The sequence below is a fragment of the Labeo rohita genome, chromosome 8 (assembly GCF_022985175.1).
Source record: "Labeo rohita strain BAU-BD-2019 chromosome 8, IGBB_LRoh.1.0, whole genome shotgun sequence".
NCBI classification, from domain to species: domain Eukaryota; kingdom Metazoa; phylum Chordata; class Actinopteri; order Cypriniformes; family Cyprinidae; genus Labeo; species Labeo rohita.
The window spans coordinates 36,674,754-36,694,816 of NC_066876.1; the positions used below are offsets into that span (position 1 = coordinate 36,674,754).

The 20,063-nt window shown below is 37.3% G+C and overlaps 1 protein-coding gene across 2 annotated transcripts in view; it reads left to right on the forward strand.

Annotated features, from left to right (window-relative positions):
* LOC127170097 (uncharacterized) overlaps nucleotides 1-20,063 on the forward strand; it is a 31,366-nt gene that overhangs the window by 9,123 nt on the left and 2,180 nt on the right. For both annotated transcript variants that reach the window (XM_051117872.1, XM_051117874.1), the window contains exons 7-10: nucleotides 2,473-2,514; nucleotides 2,619-2,663; nucleotides 16,454-16,861; nucleotides 17,023-17,196. In XM_051117872.1, coding sequence (XP_050973829.1) covers nucleotides 2,473-2,514; nucleotides 2,619-2,663; nucleotides 16,454-16,861; nucleotides 17,023-17,196 — 669 coding nt within the window. The remainder of the gene's footprint in view (nucleotides 1-2,472; nucleotides 2,515-2,618; nucleotides 2,664-16,453; nucleotides 16,862-17,022; nucleotides 17,197-20,063) is intronic.

The following is a 20,063-nucleotide window of genomic DNA, read 5'->3' on the forward strand; positions in this document are numbered from 1 at the left end:
GACGGAGCTTCAGCATGCGCTCTCAACCAGAAGCTCTCCAACACTGCTCTGCTTCCTAGCATTCAAACGCTCCCGCTCGCTACGCAATCTCCTGCAGCTGGTCCCAATCAAGCGCTGCCAGTAGGAGAGAGAGAGAGAGAGAGAGAGAGAGAGAGAGAGAGAGAGAGAGAGAGAGAGAGAGAGAGAGACTGCATACTGTATTGCACGTAATACAACAACAACAAACATGAGTACAAAAATAAATATACGTCCTATGACGTAACAGGAAATTTAAGCAATAAGTACCGTTTTGGTGCTGTTTAATGTGGCGTGATAGATCGCTGTAGCTTAAAGGGGTCATCGGATGCCCATTTTCCACAAGTTGGTATGATTCTTTGGTTAAATACCAAGAAAATACCAAATGAGCTCTGCTCGACCTGCCCCTCTCTTCTCTCTGTGGACTGAGAAGCTGTGCTCTGAGATTGTTTACTTTAGCTGCGAAACTTGCTAACTAGCGCATCATTAGGAAAGGTGATTGCAGAGATTCATTAAAAATATATATATATACTTATACTCACTTCTGCTGTAGGTGAAGTTGGATCACAAATGATTTGCGTAAACATGGAAGCATTTATGTAGATCGGGAGGCCCGTTCCCTTTACAAACAAACGTAATCTACTGCATCTTCAGCGGCTCAGATGTCAGGAGTAAATGACGACCACTATGTTCATTATTACATCCAGCAAAACAACACCTCAATCGCTCAATCGGAGATATTCTTGACTAACTTACATCCCTGCTCCGACATCAAAACAATGAAGGTTGGACTGTTACAGTTGATTTAGGGTGTGTCTGTAAGATGTCAATCAACTATTGTGGGAACGGCCTCTGTTGGTGTGACACCGACATAGCTGATGTATGGTTTGTTAGGATATGATCATATTTGGCTGAGATACAACTATTTGAAAACTTGGAATCTGAGGGTGCAATAAAATTTAAACATAGAGAAAATCACTTTTAAATTTGTCCAAACAAAGTTCTTAGCAATGCATTAGTAAACAAAAATTAAACTGAATAAATTTTTAAAAATTAAATATTTATGGTAGGAAATTTACAAAATATCTTCATGGAACATGATCTTTACTTAATATTTATGGCATAAAAGAAAATGGATCATTTTGACCCATATGATGTATTGTTGGCTATTGCTAAAATATACCCATGCTACTTACGACTACTTACCACTTTTGTGGTCCAGGGTCACAAATGTATTTTTCTTGCAAAAAATGCTCAAATAATTTAGATAATAATAACTGAATTTATCTAAAACTAAACTGTATTGAAGTTACTAAACTGAAATTGAAGTTAATATATACATACTTTCTAAAAAATATTAGTTTATCTGTTATTTGATATTATTGGATTTGTTTCTGTGGTTATATGGCATATATGAAATATAAAATATATAAAACTACATGCATGTAACTATAGACTGTGTACAAATGCTGAGCTACATCCAGAAAGATCTAAGGATTCTTCATAGCTGTATTCCACAAAAGTCCTTTAATGATAAATCCACAAAAAATAAACACAAGGAATCCAGAAGCAGGCGTAGCACAACAGGAATGATAATGAAAGCATAACAAAAATAACCGGCCAGAAACTGACCAAGGCACTGAATAGAAATAAGAAGACTATTGAATAAGAAACAGCTGCAAAAATAATAAGCACCCACAGAACCACTCAGGACTCTACGCTATTGCTTGTGGTATAATAACACTTGTTGGGTTTGTGCTACTCAGACAACACATGCAACTGAGATGATTCAATAAACTGCTTCTGCTCTTCACTGGCTTTACTTAGTCTACTTCTCAGCTGATAGAAGACTGTTAATGCAGTTTTGGGTACCAGACAAGGCTTGCCGTTAAAGGGTTTTGGGTATTAGACAACTTTGCTCACCAGATCTGACGTCCAGGCTTGATCTAATATTTCTGGTGTATATTTAAATTAAAAAGACAGCTTTGAACACATTGCTCTTTTCTTTTTCTTTTTTCTTTTTTTTTTTTTTTAATTTTACATTTTGCATTACTTTAAAACTAGCATCTATTGCAAGTACTTTATTATCCATCCACATATTGGAAGCAGGCATATTTCTTAAAATCAGCCTAGATTGAGAAATCCAGCAGCAATATTTAGAAAGTATAAAATTAATATTTGTCATAAGAGCCACTTCTGCTTTTCCACATCTCTGCATTTTTAATAGACTTCCAACACATAGGAAGTCTATTAAGTGTTAAAACTCAGTCGCTGTCATTTGTGTATCTCAGAAAGTTGTAGTCTCCAATCTGTGAAAGCATGAACCAGCTTCATATCCTTTTATTGGCCCTTTGGTCAGCTTGCAGTAAGTGGATTCTATTTCTTTGTCTCAGATTATGTGTTTATCTACTGTGTAAAGATAGGAGTCAATATCATTTTTGCTGTGTTTTTGTACAGATGCGTCTGATGCGAGGAACCCAGATTACAATACAACGACAGGTGCATTAAAGTTAATCTAAACACTTTTCAGTCAGTGTTGTTTTTAGAAATATTTTAAAGTACAAGAACTGGAGTCATTATAATTTTGTTGTGTTTTTGAACAGATTCTCCTGATGTATGGAATACTGCTACTTCTACTTCAGCGGCAGGTGTGTCATATAATCACTTTCTTCTGTCAGTTCATTTTCAGATTATTTTAAAGTGCAAAGATTGGAATCAATATAATTTTTGCTGTTTTTTTTTTACTCATTCACTCGTTAATAGTACAACAGTTTACCCTTCAACAGCAGATGCATCATCTACTGATTTTATCTATCTATCAATTTTACTGCCAGTGTTCATAATATTTTAAAGTGCAATTTAAAATCACAGAACAAAGTTCAGACAAAAAAACTTTATACATTGCAATATAATGGAAATGGTACTTGAAAGACACATTACAAAATGCATTCCTTTATGAATTATACCAACTTAAATTTGGACAGTGCACTTTTATGTCTATGTTCAAAAATGGGGTTGAGTCTACTTCCAGAACAAAAATTTACAGATAATTTACTCACCCCCTTGTCATCCAAGATGCTCATGTCTGTCTTTCTTTAGTCGGTAAGAAATTATGTTACTTGAGGAAAACATTACAAGATTTTTCTCCATATAGTGGACTTCAATGGTGCCCCAAGTTTTATAAAATGCAGTTTAAATGCAGCTTCAAAGGGCTCAAAACAAATCGCAGCCAAAGGAGGGTCAGGCACTGTAATGAATGCAATGCAAAATTATGCAAAAGAAATTATGTTGTATAATCTCATAATGCAATAAAATAAAATAACACTGTCTCACTTTATATTAAGTGACCTTAACTAGTACAGTATGTACTCACACTGTAATAAAAAAAAATCCATAAAAATTACATTAAAAAAACGGCAGCTGTTGTATAATAAACATTCATTTAACAACATTAGATGTAACATGCAACCCTAATGTACAAAACTGATGAGAAAAAAGAAACAGTTATTTAAAAATATATATATATATATTTAAATGTAACACATGGGAATTCTGGGAATGTCAATTTATGTCCAATACGTTTTTTCACCGTATACAGTAGGGGAACTTACCGTTACCATTTAACAGTTTTTTACTGTAGCATTTTTACAGTCTTTTACTGTTAAATTCACCGTCAGGTTTAACAGTGTACATCAAAAAAATAAATAAAACAAGTACAATGTACTTATTGTGTTCAAACTGTATTGCAAAACACTTTTGGTGGTATTGAGGTGGGATACAGTAGGGCTGGACAATAATTCGATATCAATATATATCGCGATATAATTTTTTTCAATAACGGTGATACGATTTTTAAACCCATTTCCGATATCTCCATATACATTTGCTACATAATAAATAATATATATATATATATATATATATATATATATATATATATATAATTTATACATTAGCATTTGTCACTGAATGACGTTCAGTGCTCAGCCGTCAGAAAGAGCAGAACAGAATTGCGTGATGACGTACATCACGTACATCACAGACACGCTGCCAGCGCTCAGCAGTAGTTGGTTAAGCTCCGTCGCGGAAAGTTTTAGCTACAAAATGAGTACCCCTGACCAGAAATTATATTTCTTACCAGAATAATATTTCTTGCCAGAAACCTCTAGAGCCTGTCATAGGGTGTCATCAACACTAGGGATGTTCATTTCGGTTATTTTTCCTAACCGACAGCCGACGCTTGTTAACCGAATATTAACCGTTAAACGACAAGATTATTTTAAATTAGAATTTAATTATTTTAGAAAGGATAAGTGTCTGTGACCCGTTAAAATACTAACATTTGTTTTCCGGGATTGATTTTACATGCGCAAAAAGCAGCAAACAACATGGACACGTCGCATCACCTGCAGCGCTTCTGCGAATGGAGAAAAACATCATAAAGCTAGGCTATATATATAATGAATGAATAGGCCTATAAGATAAATCTTTTTACTTAATAAAACAAACAAACAAAAAAAGTGCAACAAGTAGCTAGTATGCAGAGTTTTCGTTCATTTTTGTGCTGCGCGAAAGGAAGACGGCTGAAAGCGGCATACTATTTTTCTTTATTTTACAAACAGCAAACCGTTTACAGTTTTGATGATCTGTAAAGAGTCGTTTCCCCTGTTAGAAGGAAAAAAATAAAGTGATTGCGCCGGCGCCGCACGCGCACACACAATCAGCCAAACATATGGGGGGGGAATCACACTGCTTAATCGTTATCAACGTACTGCCGTGATATTATGCCAAACATTTTTTATGTGGATATTTTAATGCGAGAAGTACAAAACCAGGTCTACATAATAAATAATATTTTAGCATTCAAATACATCTTGAATACGGAGACATTTGGATTTGTGTCGTATGAGAGACCCAATGTTAGTTTCAGTTTCGCTTTAGCCTAAATGGTTTCGTTTTGGCTTGTCGCCTAGCTTCTTATATTTTTCATTCTTGTTCTTTTCTAAATACTGTTAAATTGAAAGGATTTTTTTGTGGAGTGATGGGAACTAAAATAGCCTAGCCTATGTTTATAGTGCATTGTAAATATTTCGCGTCGACACCAGGTCTTTCTTAATGTAATAAAAAATGCGACTTAACGTTATAGGCCTACGCGATTTATCTTTTTTCTCTCAAAAATGCAATTTCATTTTATTTTAACCATCCAGAAAACGTTTTAAAATATTTTGATTACTGAATTACTGAAAAAAAGACCTTTTAAACCGTTTAACTGATTGTATTAATCGGTCAAAATTCTTTCTGTCGGTTAACGGTTAACCGGTTAAAATGAGCATCCCTAATCAACACTCAATAATGTTCCGGCCAGAGCAATGTGTTTTTGTTTTTGCTTACTCTTTATTTATTTTATTGTATTATTTTTGTTTCTTTATCCTGGCTAAAGGAGTTTGTTTGTTGTTTCAATTTATATGAATATTCAGCCTGTTCTAGTTTAAATGGAAATATATTATTGTTAATAAGCTGAGTCTGAGAGTTTTATTTATTTGATAGTTTTTCACATTTCTTGTTTGTAAAGGCTAAATACAAATAAAATGTGAACCTTATTTTTTTTGTACTGTTTTTATTTAAAAAAATATATATATATAATTTTAATAGGAGGAGCCTGGAGGTATTATAGACTTTGCAAATTCAGTTTGCAGACATTTGTAGGTACAGACATCCATTGTGTGTGTCCTCGGCAGTTTTTTCCTGAGGCTTTTTAATATTGTCCGTATCGATATTGGAATTATATCGTATCGACCGAAATTAAGAAATATATCGTGATATAAATTTTTGCCATATCGTCCAGCCCTAGGATACAGGTAAGGTTAAGGTATGGGTAGGTTTTAAGTTTTAAGGAATGGGTCAACAGTACTTAAAGATTTGCACTGTATCTTTATCAAATGAGTGGTTAGGAGTGTTATTTGAGTGTTTTCTGTGAGGCTAATATTAATTTTGATGTGAGCTAATTTAACCTCAGTTGTAAAACTTTTATTGATGAAACAATGCATTTTTTTTTTTTCTTTTTGATATTAGGTTATACTTCATTTTGATGGTCCCCTTGGTCTATTGACTAAGCAATTTTGCAACTACATGTCAATTAACTCTCATTAGTAATAGTAGACTGTTTGGTTAAAGGAGTAGTTCACTTCCAGGACAAAAATGTACAGATAATTTACTCACCCCATTGTCATCCAAGATGTTCATGTCTTTCTTTCTTAAGTCGTAAAGAAATTATGTTCCTTGAGAAACATTTCAGGAACTATCTCCATATAGTGGACTTCTATGGTGCCCAAAGTTTGAACTTCCAAAATGTAGTTTAAATGCAGCTTCAAAGGCTCTAAATGATCCCAGCAGAGGAAGAAGGGTCTTATCTAGCAAAACGATCGGTCATTTTCTAAAAAAAAAAAAAAAAAAAAAAGATCTACTTTTTTTAAACTACTTTTTTCAAATGCCCGTCTTGTCTAGCTCTGCCATGCTACTCTGTGCAGTCCCGTTCAAGACAGTTAGGGTAGGGGTATGTCGAAAAACTCCCATCTCATTTTCTCCATCAACTTAAAAATCATCCTACATTGCTGTTTTTTTTGTAAAGGACATTTAACCTTCTTTGCACGTTCACTTTGTAAACACTGGGTTGGTACTTTGGCAGCGATGTAGGACGATTTTAAAGTTGGAGGAGAAAATAAAATGGGAGTTTTCCGACATACCCTAACTGTATTGACCCGGAGTGCACAGAGTACATGGAGAGCTAGACAAGATGAGCATCTAAGGTTAAAATATACATTTTCGTTTTCTTAAGAAAATGACTGATCGTTTAACTAGATAAATGTGTTGCACGACATACCGGTACTTAAAAAGTATCGTGATACCCTGCTTTTAAAAACGGTACGATTCCGGATTTTACTAGTACTGGTACTTTAAGAATGTATTTTAATAAGAGCCGTATTTCTGCGTGTCTGTGTTGGTGAATGGCGCAGACTCTGTTTTGTTTACTACACACAAACGCGTGATGCTCGCGGTGTTTTCAGCCTCTGCCGCCTCAATATATGAGTACATAAACACATGAACAATCTCTAGAACTGCTCTGAGAGTCACTTCATGAGCATTTTACCGTTTCTTCTGCGGAAAACTATCGTCATATAATGAAGACCCTAAAGGTCTTCACAGCAACCCCTCAAAATAAAAGTTCGGTTTAACTTGACAGTCAGAAGTATATTAATATATTACTTAATGTAAAGATAATACTATTATTAATAATAAAAATATTATTAAAACAATGTTTAAGGAATATTTACCAGTAAAAAAACTATTTATCAGAATTTATTTACCAGAAAATTGTAAATACATAACACAGTATTTCTGAAATAAATAAATAAATATCCTATAATGAATTAATTCTTTATCAAATCTAATTATCCTTTATAAATGCATTAGACATGCTTGTGATTATTAAAATGTAATGAAACAATTAAAATAGAATTCAGAAAACTCAATTCAGATTCAATTCAATTCAGAGACTCACAAACAAAACTGAATTTGAGAAAAATAATAAAACATATTTCATAGGGCCTTAAAAACATATAATTTAAATAAATAAATAAATAATATAATATATAAAAAATAATAAATTGCTGTTAAGTTCTGCAAGTTTCATGATTTCAATTAATTAGACATAGATAAATCTTTTTCAATGTAACCATTAAAATAGAGTCTAGAAAAATTCAAATGGAACTGGGAAAAAAATTAAACAGATTTCATAGGGCCCTCTTTATCTTATTTGTTTCTTTGTTTTATTGTAGTTGTCCTTTACTTTGTCACTTGCGTCTGGGTTCTTATTATTAATAACAAAGATAAAATAAAAAATGACTATGTCATGATATAAATTGTTGTTGTGAAATAAAATGACTACATCATGAAATAAGATTTGGCTTTATCCTTTAAGCTAACTGACCAATATAGCAAAGATCTCTACATACCTGTATGTATTTATTTTTATTGTTTTGTAAAGGGGGATGAAATGCTTTGTTTTAATAGATAAAATAGCTTTGGTCTCCATATGGATCATCTATTGTTCAATTACGTTTCCTGTTGTTCTATGTTTTTTTCGAAGTATCGGTTCAGTAGTACTATCGTGATATTTTAGTCAGGTATCGTATCAAAGTCAAAATTTTGGTATTGTGACAACACTACTAGATAAGACCCTTCTTTCTTGACCCTTCTTTGAAGCTGCATTGAAACTGCATTTTGGAAGTTTAAATCGCAGGCACCATAGAAGTCCACTATATGGAGATAATTTCTGAAATTTTCTGCAAAAAAAAAAAAAAAAAAAAAAAAAAAAAGGCTTTACAACAGGGAGAGTATATTATCTGTACATTTTTGTTCTGGAAGTTAACTACTGCCTTAAGGTTAGGGTTAGTAGAATACATTAACATGTACTTGCAAATATAATCACTGAAATTAAATATTAAGCAGACAGTCTATTAATATTTTAATGATTGCTAGCTGACATGTAGTTGCAAGTTACTTATAAATAGTTGTCTATAGGGAAACCAGTGTTGGGAAGGTTACTTTGGAAATGTAATAGGTTACAGATTACAAGTTACTTGATTTAAAATGTAATAATAAGTAGTGTAACTTTTCAATTACTTTAATAATGTAACTTATTACTTTTAATTACTTTTTGATTACTTTTCTAAATTTCTAATATTTTCAACTGTTAATTATTTTGAAACATTTAAACCAGGCAGAGTTAACCTTACAGTAGCACTCAACACTGACTACTGTCAGACTTTCAAAATCCTTAATCACTTGAATTAAGATTATAATAAGTAAGGGATAATATACATTTTTATTTTGCGATAACAACTGGCTGAATGTGCATTATCTCACTTATTACACAGCTGCTTGATAGATTATTTAGATGTTTCGTGTCAAAATTATTAGACACGAAACACTGATCTGAGTTGAGATATTTCTTTTTTTTTTTTTTTTTTTTTTTTTTTTTTTTTTTTTTTCCCGGCCTGTCAGTAACACAGATAACACATGACAGTGTGTATGTGTAGCTATGTTATCATCATTCACGGCCATTTTTTTTTTTTTTTTTTTTTTTTTTTGTATTTAATTAATTTAATTTTATGTACCTTTTTATTTAACCATACTATTACAGACAAGACCGGGGGGATAGAGAAAACGGGGAAAAAAAATAAAATAAAATAAAATAAAAATTGGGGAGAAAGTCAACAGAAGAGGGGGAAAGAGAGAGAGAGAGAGAGAGAGAGAGAAGAAGAAAAAATAAAAGAAAAAAAAAAAAAAAAAAAAAAAAAAAGGAGGAGGATAGAGAAAGAGAGAAAGATCAAAAAAAGATAATCTGCTTCCATACCTGCTGACAAAAGGAGAAAACAACAGAAGACACAACAGCAGAGTAACTGCAGCAACAACCAACATCTATATAAATCACAGTAAATACTACATGTTAAATGTTATTGTGCAGCACACATAACTAATATTACAAAACATGTTTTGAAGCAACAGCAGATCAAGACAGTGTGTGTCTGTGAGCACCTGTTTTTACACCAATGTGAATGCTTGTGTGTACACCTGTGTGCACACCTGTGTGTGTGAGCGCGTTTGTGTTCATAAGGTTCTTCCATGTAAATGTTTAATAGTGTGTGTGGGGAACCACAGCCCCGCCCCGCAAGGTATGAAGCAGACATGGAGGAGACCCGGGCCCAAACATCCGGATGCCCCCGAGCACGAGAGTCCCAGGAGAACCACCGCAGGGACAACCGCGGCCCCCACCCAGAAAAGGGCAGAGGAGGGCCCGGAGGGGATCATCCGGCAGCCACAATGCAGACGTCCCAGGGGGCGTGGCGGCAAGCCCGCAGGTTCCGCCGGCAGCCGGCCACACCAGAGCAGACCGGCCCTGGGCCCGGCGATCCAAGGGCCCCCACCCCCTAGCCGGGGCCCAGCAAAGCCAGGGGGCCAGGCCCCGCCAAGCAACCGCCGAGATCGGGCCAGCGCTCACCCGAGCATCCCGCCCGGAGCGAGAAACCACCAACGCACCGGCGGCCGGGGGCATCCTCCACCGGCAGGGCGTGGTGGGGGGCCTGAGATGATGAGTGAGGCGGAGTCTAAGGCCTGACCTGACACATGGACATAGACAAACAGGCACACATATATACAAGCACACGTTCCCACCCTCATGCACGCAAACAAATATTCACGCACTCGCCCCACATGTAGACATACAAAAATGGACACAGTACCCACAATCACACTCCCCATTTGTACTCTATACTCCTGGATCCAGGCACCACTACCCCCAGAGGGGCAATCAGCGCCAGACCCCGGAGCTGAACCCTCTTCACTCTGGCGTGGAGACAGGAAGACCACCCCGGTACCCCGCAGCAGCAGAGAAGACCACCAGCCCAGACCCCGACCGGATGGCCAGCTCGTCCTCACAGCCCCCAGCCCCGGACAAAGAACAGAGAACAGGGGTGTGAAAAAAAAAAAAAAAAAAAAGACCCCATGCCTCACCTCACCCGCTCAAATGTAGTGTTGGTGTGTGTTGTTCTAAAGTGCTTTAAAACAGGGGAGGGGCAAGACACTAACCACCCTCCGCCAGCTCGTGTCAAATCGGCACCTCCCCAAGAGCCCTCAATGTCTATGTGTAACTTAAAATTGAGAAGTGGGCACCAGCACCAGAGAGAAGGCTGAATGAACAGACCGCCCCCTGGATGCCATTCAGTGTGCCCACCCCCAAGGCCCTATATGTATGTGTCATGTGACAGTAAGTAATGAGAGTGTCTAAGTTGTGATGTATGATTGAGATGCAGGTGGCCACAAGGAGACAGAGGAGTACCACCTCCCCTGCATCCCAGCAACACACCCGCACCCCAAAACCCTACCTGTATGTTGGTGTGATGGAGCGGGAGAAGGGAAGCATTAGGGATGGGGAGGAAATCATTGGAGGGGGCAAAGTACCCCCCCCCTGGAGCCAGCTCCCCCGCTGACCCCCATAGGCACCCCCGTTGCCCCAAATCTGCCCAGGGCAGGGGGCCCAGGCCCATCCAGACCGGGGCCCAGGCCCATCCAGACCGGGGCCCAGGCCCATCCAGACCGGGGCCCACGGCAGCCCGGGCGGCCCACCGGACCCCACAGCAGAGGAAAAACTACCCCCACCCCATCATTCAGTCAACTCCCAGACTACAGAAGACAATAGACACCCAGGTTAAGTCCGTCCTCCGCCTATATTGCCCCCCCTGCAGAGTGGATACTGACAGATGGTAACAACGTCCCTACCAGCTAAAGAGGCCACCGGATCCACCGACGCGTCAAAGGCCCCCGCACCAGGGCCGAGCCCAAGCGCATGCACCAACCCACGCTCCCGGCGGCACACCAACCAGGACCCAAGCCCCCCAGGCCCAGCCGGAATCCCAGCCCGGTGGCAGAGCGGCCCCAGAACCCCAAGCCCCCCCCGGACCTACCCCGGAGCAGTACGGCCGCCAGGCCGGCAACCTACGTCCGCCGGCACAGGCCTCCCCAGCAGCGCCGCATGCAGCCGCCAGAAAAATAACACCCAAGAGCCACCAACACCCCATCCAGGCCAGGACCGCAGCCCCAGCGCCGAACCCCCCAAGAAACCCACCCCTAGGGAACTCCCAGATGCCCCCAGCCCATATGGCCCCCCCACGGCGACAACAAAAACCAAAGCCGGACAGAACCGTGACCCCCACTCACACTAGGTGATGGAGCTGATCAAAGGAGCCCAGAGAGATTGATCTAATGTGGCAGCAGAAGCTGTTTCAAGACTAATATAGTCCAACAAACGATCTCTATATTGGTTGATATTAAGATTATTTTTATTTTTCCAGTTCATGAGGACAGTCTTCTTAGCAATGCATAAGGCAGTGTAAGCCATGTGGATTGAATTATCTTCTGTAGTGACACCATCTAGGTAGCCCAACAAGCAGACTGATGGAGAGGCTGGAATGGAACATTTAAGACACTTTGATAAGTCTTCACAAATCCTGTACCAGAACCTCTGAACAGGTGGACAGAACCATAGAGCGTGGATATAATTGTCAGGTGTATTGCCTTGACAGTGTGAGCAGTTGTTAGAAGCTGTAAAACCCATCCTGAACATCCGATGACCTGTGTAGTGCACTCTATGCAGGATTTTGTATTGTATTAATTGTAAACTGGGATTTCTAATCAGTTCAAAGGTTTTTAAACATATCTGAGACCAAAAATTATGGTCCCAGCTGACTGATAGTTGAGATATTTCAACACAAAGCTTCCATGAAGAAATCAGTTGCTAGCAAACGGCAAGTTCAAACTAGACATTTTAGGGATACAGTGCAGTCATACCAGTTTTCTTACACCACATAAATAATTAAGTAGTAGTACTAGTTTGTTAGTTATCTTATAATACATTACAGTGTACAAAAAAAAAAAAAAAAAAAAAAAAAAAGGCAGCAGCTGCGTTTGTATGAAACAATAGAGCAAGTCCACGATACCAAGATGACAGAATTAAGAAATTGTCCACATAATATTGAATTAAGCTTTAATATTTTATTAGCTAACCAAACGCAAAGCTTCCGCCAAGAAAAATGATCAAGCATATAGCACTGACCTAAATTGCCCTGAATGAGCCTGAGCTGTGTAATAATTTAATTTAAAGCACAGCCACCACAAATTCAGACTTTTTTTTTTTTTTTTTTTTTTGGGGGGCTTTTTATGCCTTTTATTGTGATAGGACAGTAGAGAGATGACAGGAAAGAGCTAGGAGGAGAGAGGGGAATCGAACTTGGGTCACCGTGAGCACACTTGCGCTATATGTCATAACAAGATCAGAACATAAAATCATAACAAGAAATAGTTTAATAGCTATGATACTGGGTTTGAAATCAAATGTTTGCATAGTTATGACAGAACACACTAGCATCTAACAATGCCTGGGAAAAAACAATCTTAAAAAATAAAGTTTATGCATAAATCCAAATAGGAAATAAAACAGTTATGGAATAAGCATGTGTCCTATTCTGTGTCCTAAACTCCTGAAACATTGGTGTCTCATTTTAGAGCAGTCAATGCAATTTATGAAAGAAGTCAATTGAATCTGTAAGTGGGGGTGGGTGTGTGAAAAAATTCAGATGTAATCCCCTTTGTAATTACTGGCATTTTTCAAAAGTAACTAATTTAATTACACATTTTTTCTCAGTAACTGTAACTAATTACAATTACATTTATTTTGTAATTAAATTACGGAATTCCGTTACATGTAACTAGTTACTCCCCAACACATATTAAGATGGGAAACCATCATAATAATTAAACTGCCATTACAATAAAAAGTCGTGGCCTAATGGTTAGGGAGTTGGACTTGCAACCCAAAGGTCACGGGTTCTCCCTGGGTGCCCCAGCATCGGCTGCCCACTGCTCCGGGTGTTTGTTTACTACTCACTGCTGTGTGTTTGCACTTGGATGGGTGAAACGCAGAGCACAAATTCAGAGTATGGAACACCATATGTGGTCACACGTCACATCCATTCCTTTCCTTCCTTTAAAAAAAAAATAGTTCAAAGCAAATATGTTGATATCTGACCTTGACCATTTGGCTGTTTGGGAAAAATAAACATGTATACAACCTCATAAGAGGTTCAATGTCCATTGAAGACAGTGTCATTGAGGGGGGAAAAGGGAGTTTAGCTATTTTCTTACAACCGCTTTTTAGTTTGTAAAGTTCAATAATATTTTGCTGCACATCAGACCTATATTCTTTGGTTTTCCTCATTGTGATGGATGATTAAGGGAAGTTGGCCTTTACTCCCTCATATTTATATTCTTATTAAAAAGGAAGTCATGGCTGGACAGTTTCATGTTTGTAGTCACCCTGGTGTACTAAAGAATGTGCATATGAATGAGAATATACTTCAGCTGTATTTTACTCATAAGAATTTCTAAGGGGTATATATTTATTTCACAATGTGAGTTACTCCACCCCAAAATGAAAATTTTTTCATTAATCACTTACCTTTGTGTCGTTCCAAACCCATAAAAGCTTCGTTCGTCTTCGGAACACAAGATTTAAGATATTTTGGATGAAAAATATCTGTGCCATTGACTGGCAGGTAAATACCATTGTCAAGACCCAGAAAAGAATGAAAGACATCGTCAGAATAGTTAATCTGCCATCAGTGGTTCAACCATAAATTTACAAAGCTACGAGAATACTTTCTGTACGCAAAAAAAAAATTAATAAATAAAAACATAACGACTATATTCTACAATTAGTTTCCTCCGTGTCACCATAGCGCCATTTTGGATAATAGGGACTTTAAGCAACAGCTTCCAATGGAACGGCTACAATGACCGGAAAAATCATTAAGCAACTAGGTGCTGATGCCAACAACAGACATATCTTTGTACAAATGAAAACATCATTAAAATTGTCTTAAGTTTAAAACATATCAACACAGATTAAATGAAAGACTAATGGTAGAATTGTATACTGATGGAATTACAGTCGTATATACTATAAAATGTAACATTTATCTACCTAATCTGTGACGTTGCAAAAACTATGGCAAACCAGCTGTTCTCTCGTAGTAGACGGCTATAGTAGAACGTCAAGAAGAGGCAGTTAAAGTTGTGAACGTGCAATATGACGTCGGAATGCCGTTGCCGTTCCATCCTTGTCTGCTGCTTGAAGGCTCTAGTATCCCCTGTACGCAAACAGTGTACGCTGTTCTCTGTCAGCTGTGTCACGCGGATATGCTGTTTTAATGGCACAACTGAAAGAGAACAGTGTACGCAGTTTGTGTCCAGCGTATGTTATCCAAAATGGCGCTACAGCGATGCAAATGAGACGAATTGCTGAATAAAGTCATTATTTTTATTTTCTTTGAATACAAAAAGTATTCTTGCCACTTCATAAAAGTCAGATTGAACCACTGATGGCAGATGAGCTATTTTGATGATGCCTTTCATACTTTTTTGGGTCTTGACAGTGATATTTACCTGGCAGTCAATGGAATCCTCCCGGTTTTCACCCTTTAACTTCAATTAAACAATTTTACATTTTAATTAAAGATCAAATGGATAAACAATGCAGCTTTATTACACACACATATAATATACAGTACTGTGCAAAATTCTTAGGCCACTAGTATTTTCACTAGCTAAAAAATGGTTTAAAGTAAGTTATTTTCATCTTTTGCTGTAGTGTGTCAGTAAAAAATATCGGTTTACATTTCCAAACATTCTGTTTGCCATTAATTGTAATAATCTAGTGAGATTTTTGTTTGCACAAGGATTCTGACAACAGCCAGTGCTCCACACTGATCTAATCTCATCATCATCCAGTCTTCCTGGAATGACATGAAGACACATAACAAACTGAAAAAAAGTAAATCCAGAAGAACTGTGGCAACATCTCTAAGATGTTTCAAGTAACCTACCTGCAAAGCTACCTGAAAAACTCTGCACAAGTGCACATAGGGCAAAAGCTGCTGTAAACGCAAAGGATGGTCACATCAAATGCTTATTTATTTTAGTTAACAGAAGTTCATTGATAAAGAAAATCTATTTATGACATTATTTTTGTCAGCATCCTCATTTTATGTGCCTAACTGCCTAAAGATTTTAACAGTACTGTAGCTTTGTAGGTATAGGACTCTTAAAGCATCTTGGAGATGTTGCCACAGTTCTTCTGGATTTAGTCTGTCTCAGTTTTTTCTGTATCTTAAGACAGACTGGATTGAATGATGGTGAGACCAGATCTTTGTTTGTACAAGGAGTCTGACAACAGCCTGTGCTCCATACAAAAATCTCACTGGATTATTACAATTAATGGCAAAATGAATGTTTAGACATGTAAACTGATATTTATTACTGACACACTACAGCAACAGACTGACTTTAACTGACTATAAACCATTTTTTAGCCAATGAAAATACTAGTGGCCTAAGACTTTTGCACAGTACTGTATGTATGTATGTATATATATATATATATATATATATATATATATATATATATATTTATATATATATATATATATATATACACACCCACACACCCACACATTCATGCACATAATTAAACCATTATAAATAAACGCAAACCCCTCACTTTATTTCTTTCTGTTTTGCAGTGATATATACTATAGGTGGTAATTCATTAGGAAAACCATGCCACTACTCATTTAAGTTAGGGGGAAAATGGAACACTGACTGCACTCTGCATGGCAGAACAGATGGTCAGCTGTGGTGTTCCACAGAGGAAGATTTTGACGTTAAGCAAAAGTGGGGCAACAACAAGTATGATACACTATTTATTACAGAAAGGTCACTATGGTATGTGTTGTTTTTTACAGTGTTATGATATAATTTTCCACAGATCCTGACATCAGATCTTTCCTCATCTACAACGAGGACCACAACAAATGTTTGAAAGTCATGAGTGCTACTGTGATTCAGACTGTGCTGTGTGATGTATCATCTGAGGCTCAGCATTTCAGATGGATTTCTTCTTCACAAATCATGAGCCTCTCATTAGGTCTCTGCTTGGGGTCAGAGAACATCAGCGATTGGGTCAAAGTTATCCTTTTGCCCTGCAATGATCTCAGCCCAGTGCAAACCTGGGAATGTAAAGATGAAAGCTTGTTTGGTTTGAAGGGACGTTCACTGCACCTAAACTATGGAAATCATGATGAGCCAAATGTGATGTTGTCTTCAGGCACAGGTGTTTGGAGTCGCTGGCTGATTTATGGGACCAACGAAAATTTGTGTTCACGTGGATATCACGGTATGACTAAAAGTTCACCTAAAAGATAGGAAATTTGGCCAGTCATTAAGATTTCATAATAATGGCTTTCAAAAAAATCAATTTATATTAATTTATAATAAATTAAAATCCTTAAACCATTACAAATAAATGTAAATCCCTAATTCAATTCTGTTTTGCAGATACATATACTATAGGTGGTAATTCATTTGGAAAACCATGCCACTTCCCTTTTAAGTTTGGTGGCAAATGGTACGCTGACTGCACTGTGGATGGCAGAGCAGATGATCACCTGTGGTGTTCCACAGAGGAAGATTTTGACACAAAGGAAATGTGGGGCTTTTGCCCCCCAAAAAGTAAGACAACACAGCTATTCACTATTCACTACAGAAACATTATATATATTTATTAGATGGCAATTTTCTGCAATTTAGCAAAATTTTATTTTCATAATAAAAGAAATGATTAAACATTACAATTTCTCACAAACTGCACTAAGTTACAGGATGTTCTCTTACTTAAACATTCTGACAAAAAAACAATTCTCTGTGATTGGAATAAGGTAGAAAATAACAATTAACTAATAATTAGTAGCTGTATATAAAAAAAACAGATGTCATTATTCACTGTGTTTATAAATGGGCATTTTTTTCCTAACCTTATTTAATATATGTCATCTTTCACGTCACATTCTTACATTGCTTCAGTTAATTTAGAATAGTAAGTAACTGTATAGTTGTTACCTTTTAAATGAAATCAGTATCAACAAACTCAATCTTACCAGTGCAGAGGAAGCAGAAGCTGCATCAGAAGTGGCATTAAATGCATTTACACTACAATATTTTTACAAAATACATAATAGCGCTTCGGACATCCCAAATTCGCTTCCTCTCATTTAACCTTCTGGTTGTGTTCGGGTCAAATTGACCCGAAAAAGATTTTCTTTTTCCCGAAAATACTAGTTAATGTTATCACACTGTGGGGCAGCCGTGGCCTAATAGTTAGGGAGTCAGGCTTGTAACCGAAAGGTTGCGGGTTCGAGTCCCAGGTCCAACAGGGATTAAAGGTGGGGGTAGTGAATAACCAGCGCTCTCACCACCCTCAATACCACAACTGAGTTGAGTCCCTTGAGCAAGGCACCGATCCCCCAACTGCTCCCCGGGTGCCGCAGCGATAGCAATATGGCTGCCCACTGCTCCGGGTGTGTCTGCGTGTTTGTTCACTACTCACTACTGTGTGTGCACTTGGATGGGTTAAATGCAGAGCATTTTCCTTCCACATTGGACTCAAACTTACTGACTTTGTTCACACTGGGTATAAGTACTTCTCTGAATGTGTTTTATTTCACCTAGTCACACTTGTGGTGTTCCCGGTCAAAAATGACTGGACTCCAAACAATTGCTTATAAATCTGTCATTATGCTATATTACCACCAGATATTGGGTTCAATCTTTTTGTCAACTTGTTTTCTTTCATTTAGGACTGGTTTTGAGTTTCTATTTGCATCTGATTAATCGTAGGCCTCATTTTTCTGAGAGAAGGTACTTCGTTTTTTGAATGAAAAATAATTTTTTATGAATAATTTTCACAATATGAGATAAATTTAAAAAATTTGCACGGTTTCTCACACTAGTGTGCTTAAACATTTAATCAGGAAGTTTGCTTTTAAATGCTTTTATTTTGTACAAAATTGCAAAAAGTCACACTTGTGGTGTTTCCAGGTCAAAAATGTCCGGACTCGAAAACAACTGCTTACAAATCTGTTATTATCCTATATTTTCACCAAATATTGGATTCAATCTTTTCGTCAACTTGTTTTCTTTCATTTAGGACTGGTTTTGTGTTTCTATTTGCATCCGATTAATTGCAGGCCTCATTTATCTGAAAGTAGGCAAAACCGTACAAAATTGTACGAAGTCACACTTGTGGTGTTCCAGGTCAAAAACTCTCAGATAAATGAGGCCTACGATTAATCAGATGCAAACAGAGACCCAAAACCTAAATGAAAGAAAACAAGTTGACAAAAAGAATGAATCCAATATTTGTTGAAAATATAGCATAATGACAGATTTATAAGCAATTGTTTGAGTCCGGTCATTTTTGATGAGGGTGCATCCATGTGTGAAGCTTTCCGAACACAACCAGAGGGTTAACTGTCCTATTGTAATAAAGGCAAAAATAAAGGGTCGAACAACGGCAAACAGGTATGTTGGAGCAAGACACAAGAGTAGTCCGTAAAGCAGTTGAAGGGTCAATGAACGACGAACTTAATCCAAGGGGCTAGGCAAATCGGTAATCTGAAAAACGAGCGAGAAATCCACAGGGCAGGCAGCAAGACAGACAAAACGAGATGACCAGGAGAGAATGCTAAACTAGGGAACTACTCCATAAAGATGCTAACACAATACAATCCACAATCAAATCCAATACTCGGCCAGATGCAAGGGCAGGTCTGGGGCTTATATAGAGAGTCTGATTGGGTACAGGTGTGTGAGTGTAATCAGCGCAAATGATGATGGGAAATGCAGTGTGGTGCAACAGTCTGTGTAGTGTGAAATGTCAGTGAAATGCACAGGCAACCTCCGAACAGGATTCATGACAATAACCCAGTGTTAATTATTTAAAGTGTGAGAAACCTTAAATGTTTAAGGTACTATCAGTGATTCTGCCAAATATGCCCTTTACTAGATACTACTTCTATTACTATGCTACTATAAGAGCAAGGTAATGTGCATCAATTTGACCATTTCAGTGCATTTTTAGCACTCAGATGTGTGTTCATATATTGTTTTGATAGAGGGAAACAAAACACAATTCTAATTTCAACATTTATTCTTCAGACATTGTTCTTTAAATAAAATAAGTATCAGCTGTACACAAACCAAACTAAAATTTGGTTTTTGACCACTAAAAATGGGTAATATTCAACAATTTCAGAAGAAAAGTTGATTAAGAAAAGAAGTAACAAATTTATGCAGTGACCGACATTTGGTTTTTGACCAAAGAAAATGTGTACAATTTAATGATATACTACTGGTGCCATTTTGAAATTCTGGAACTGAACCATAGTAACCATATGAAGATGCCAAAAAGAAAGTTTAAGACCCAATATCTAAAGGGCATTAGGATATCTTTAATAGTTTTTGAGTTACAGGCATGCAAACTTTGCAGAAAATACTTGAAAAGTGCTCATTCACCATTTTTGAATGGTCACCATTGGCAC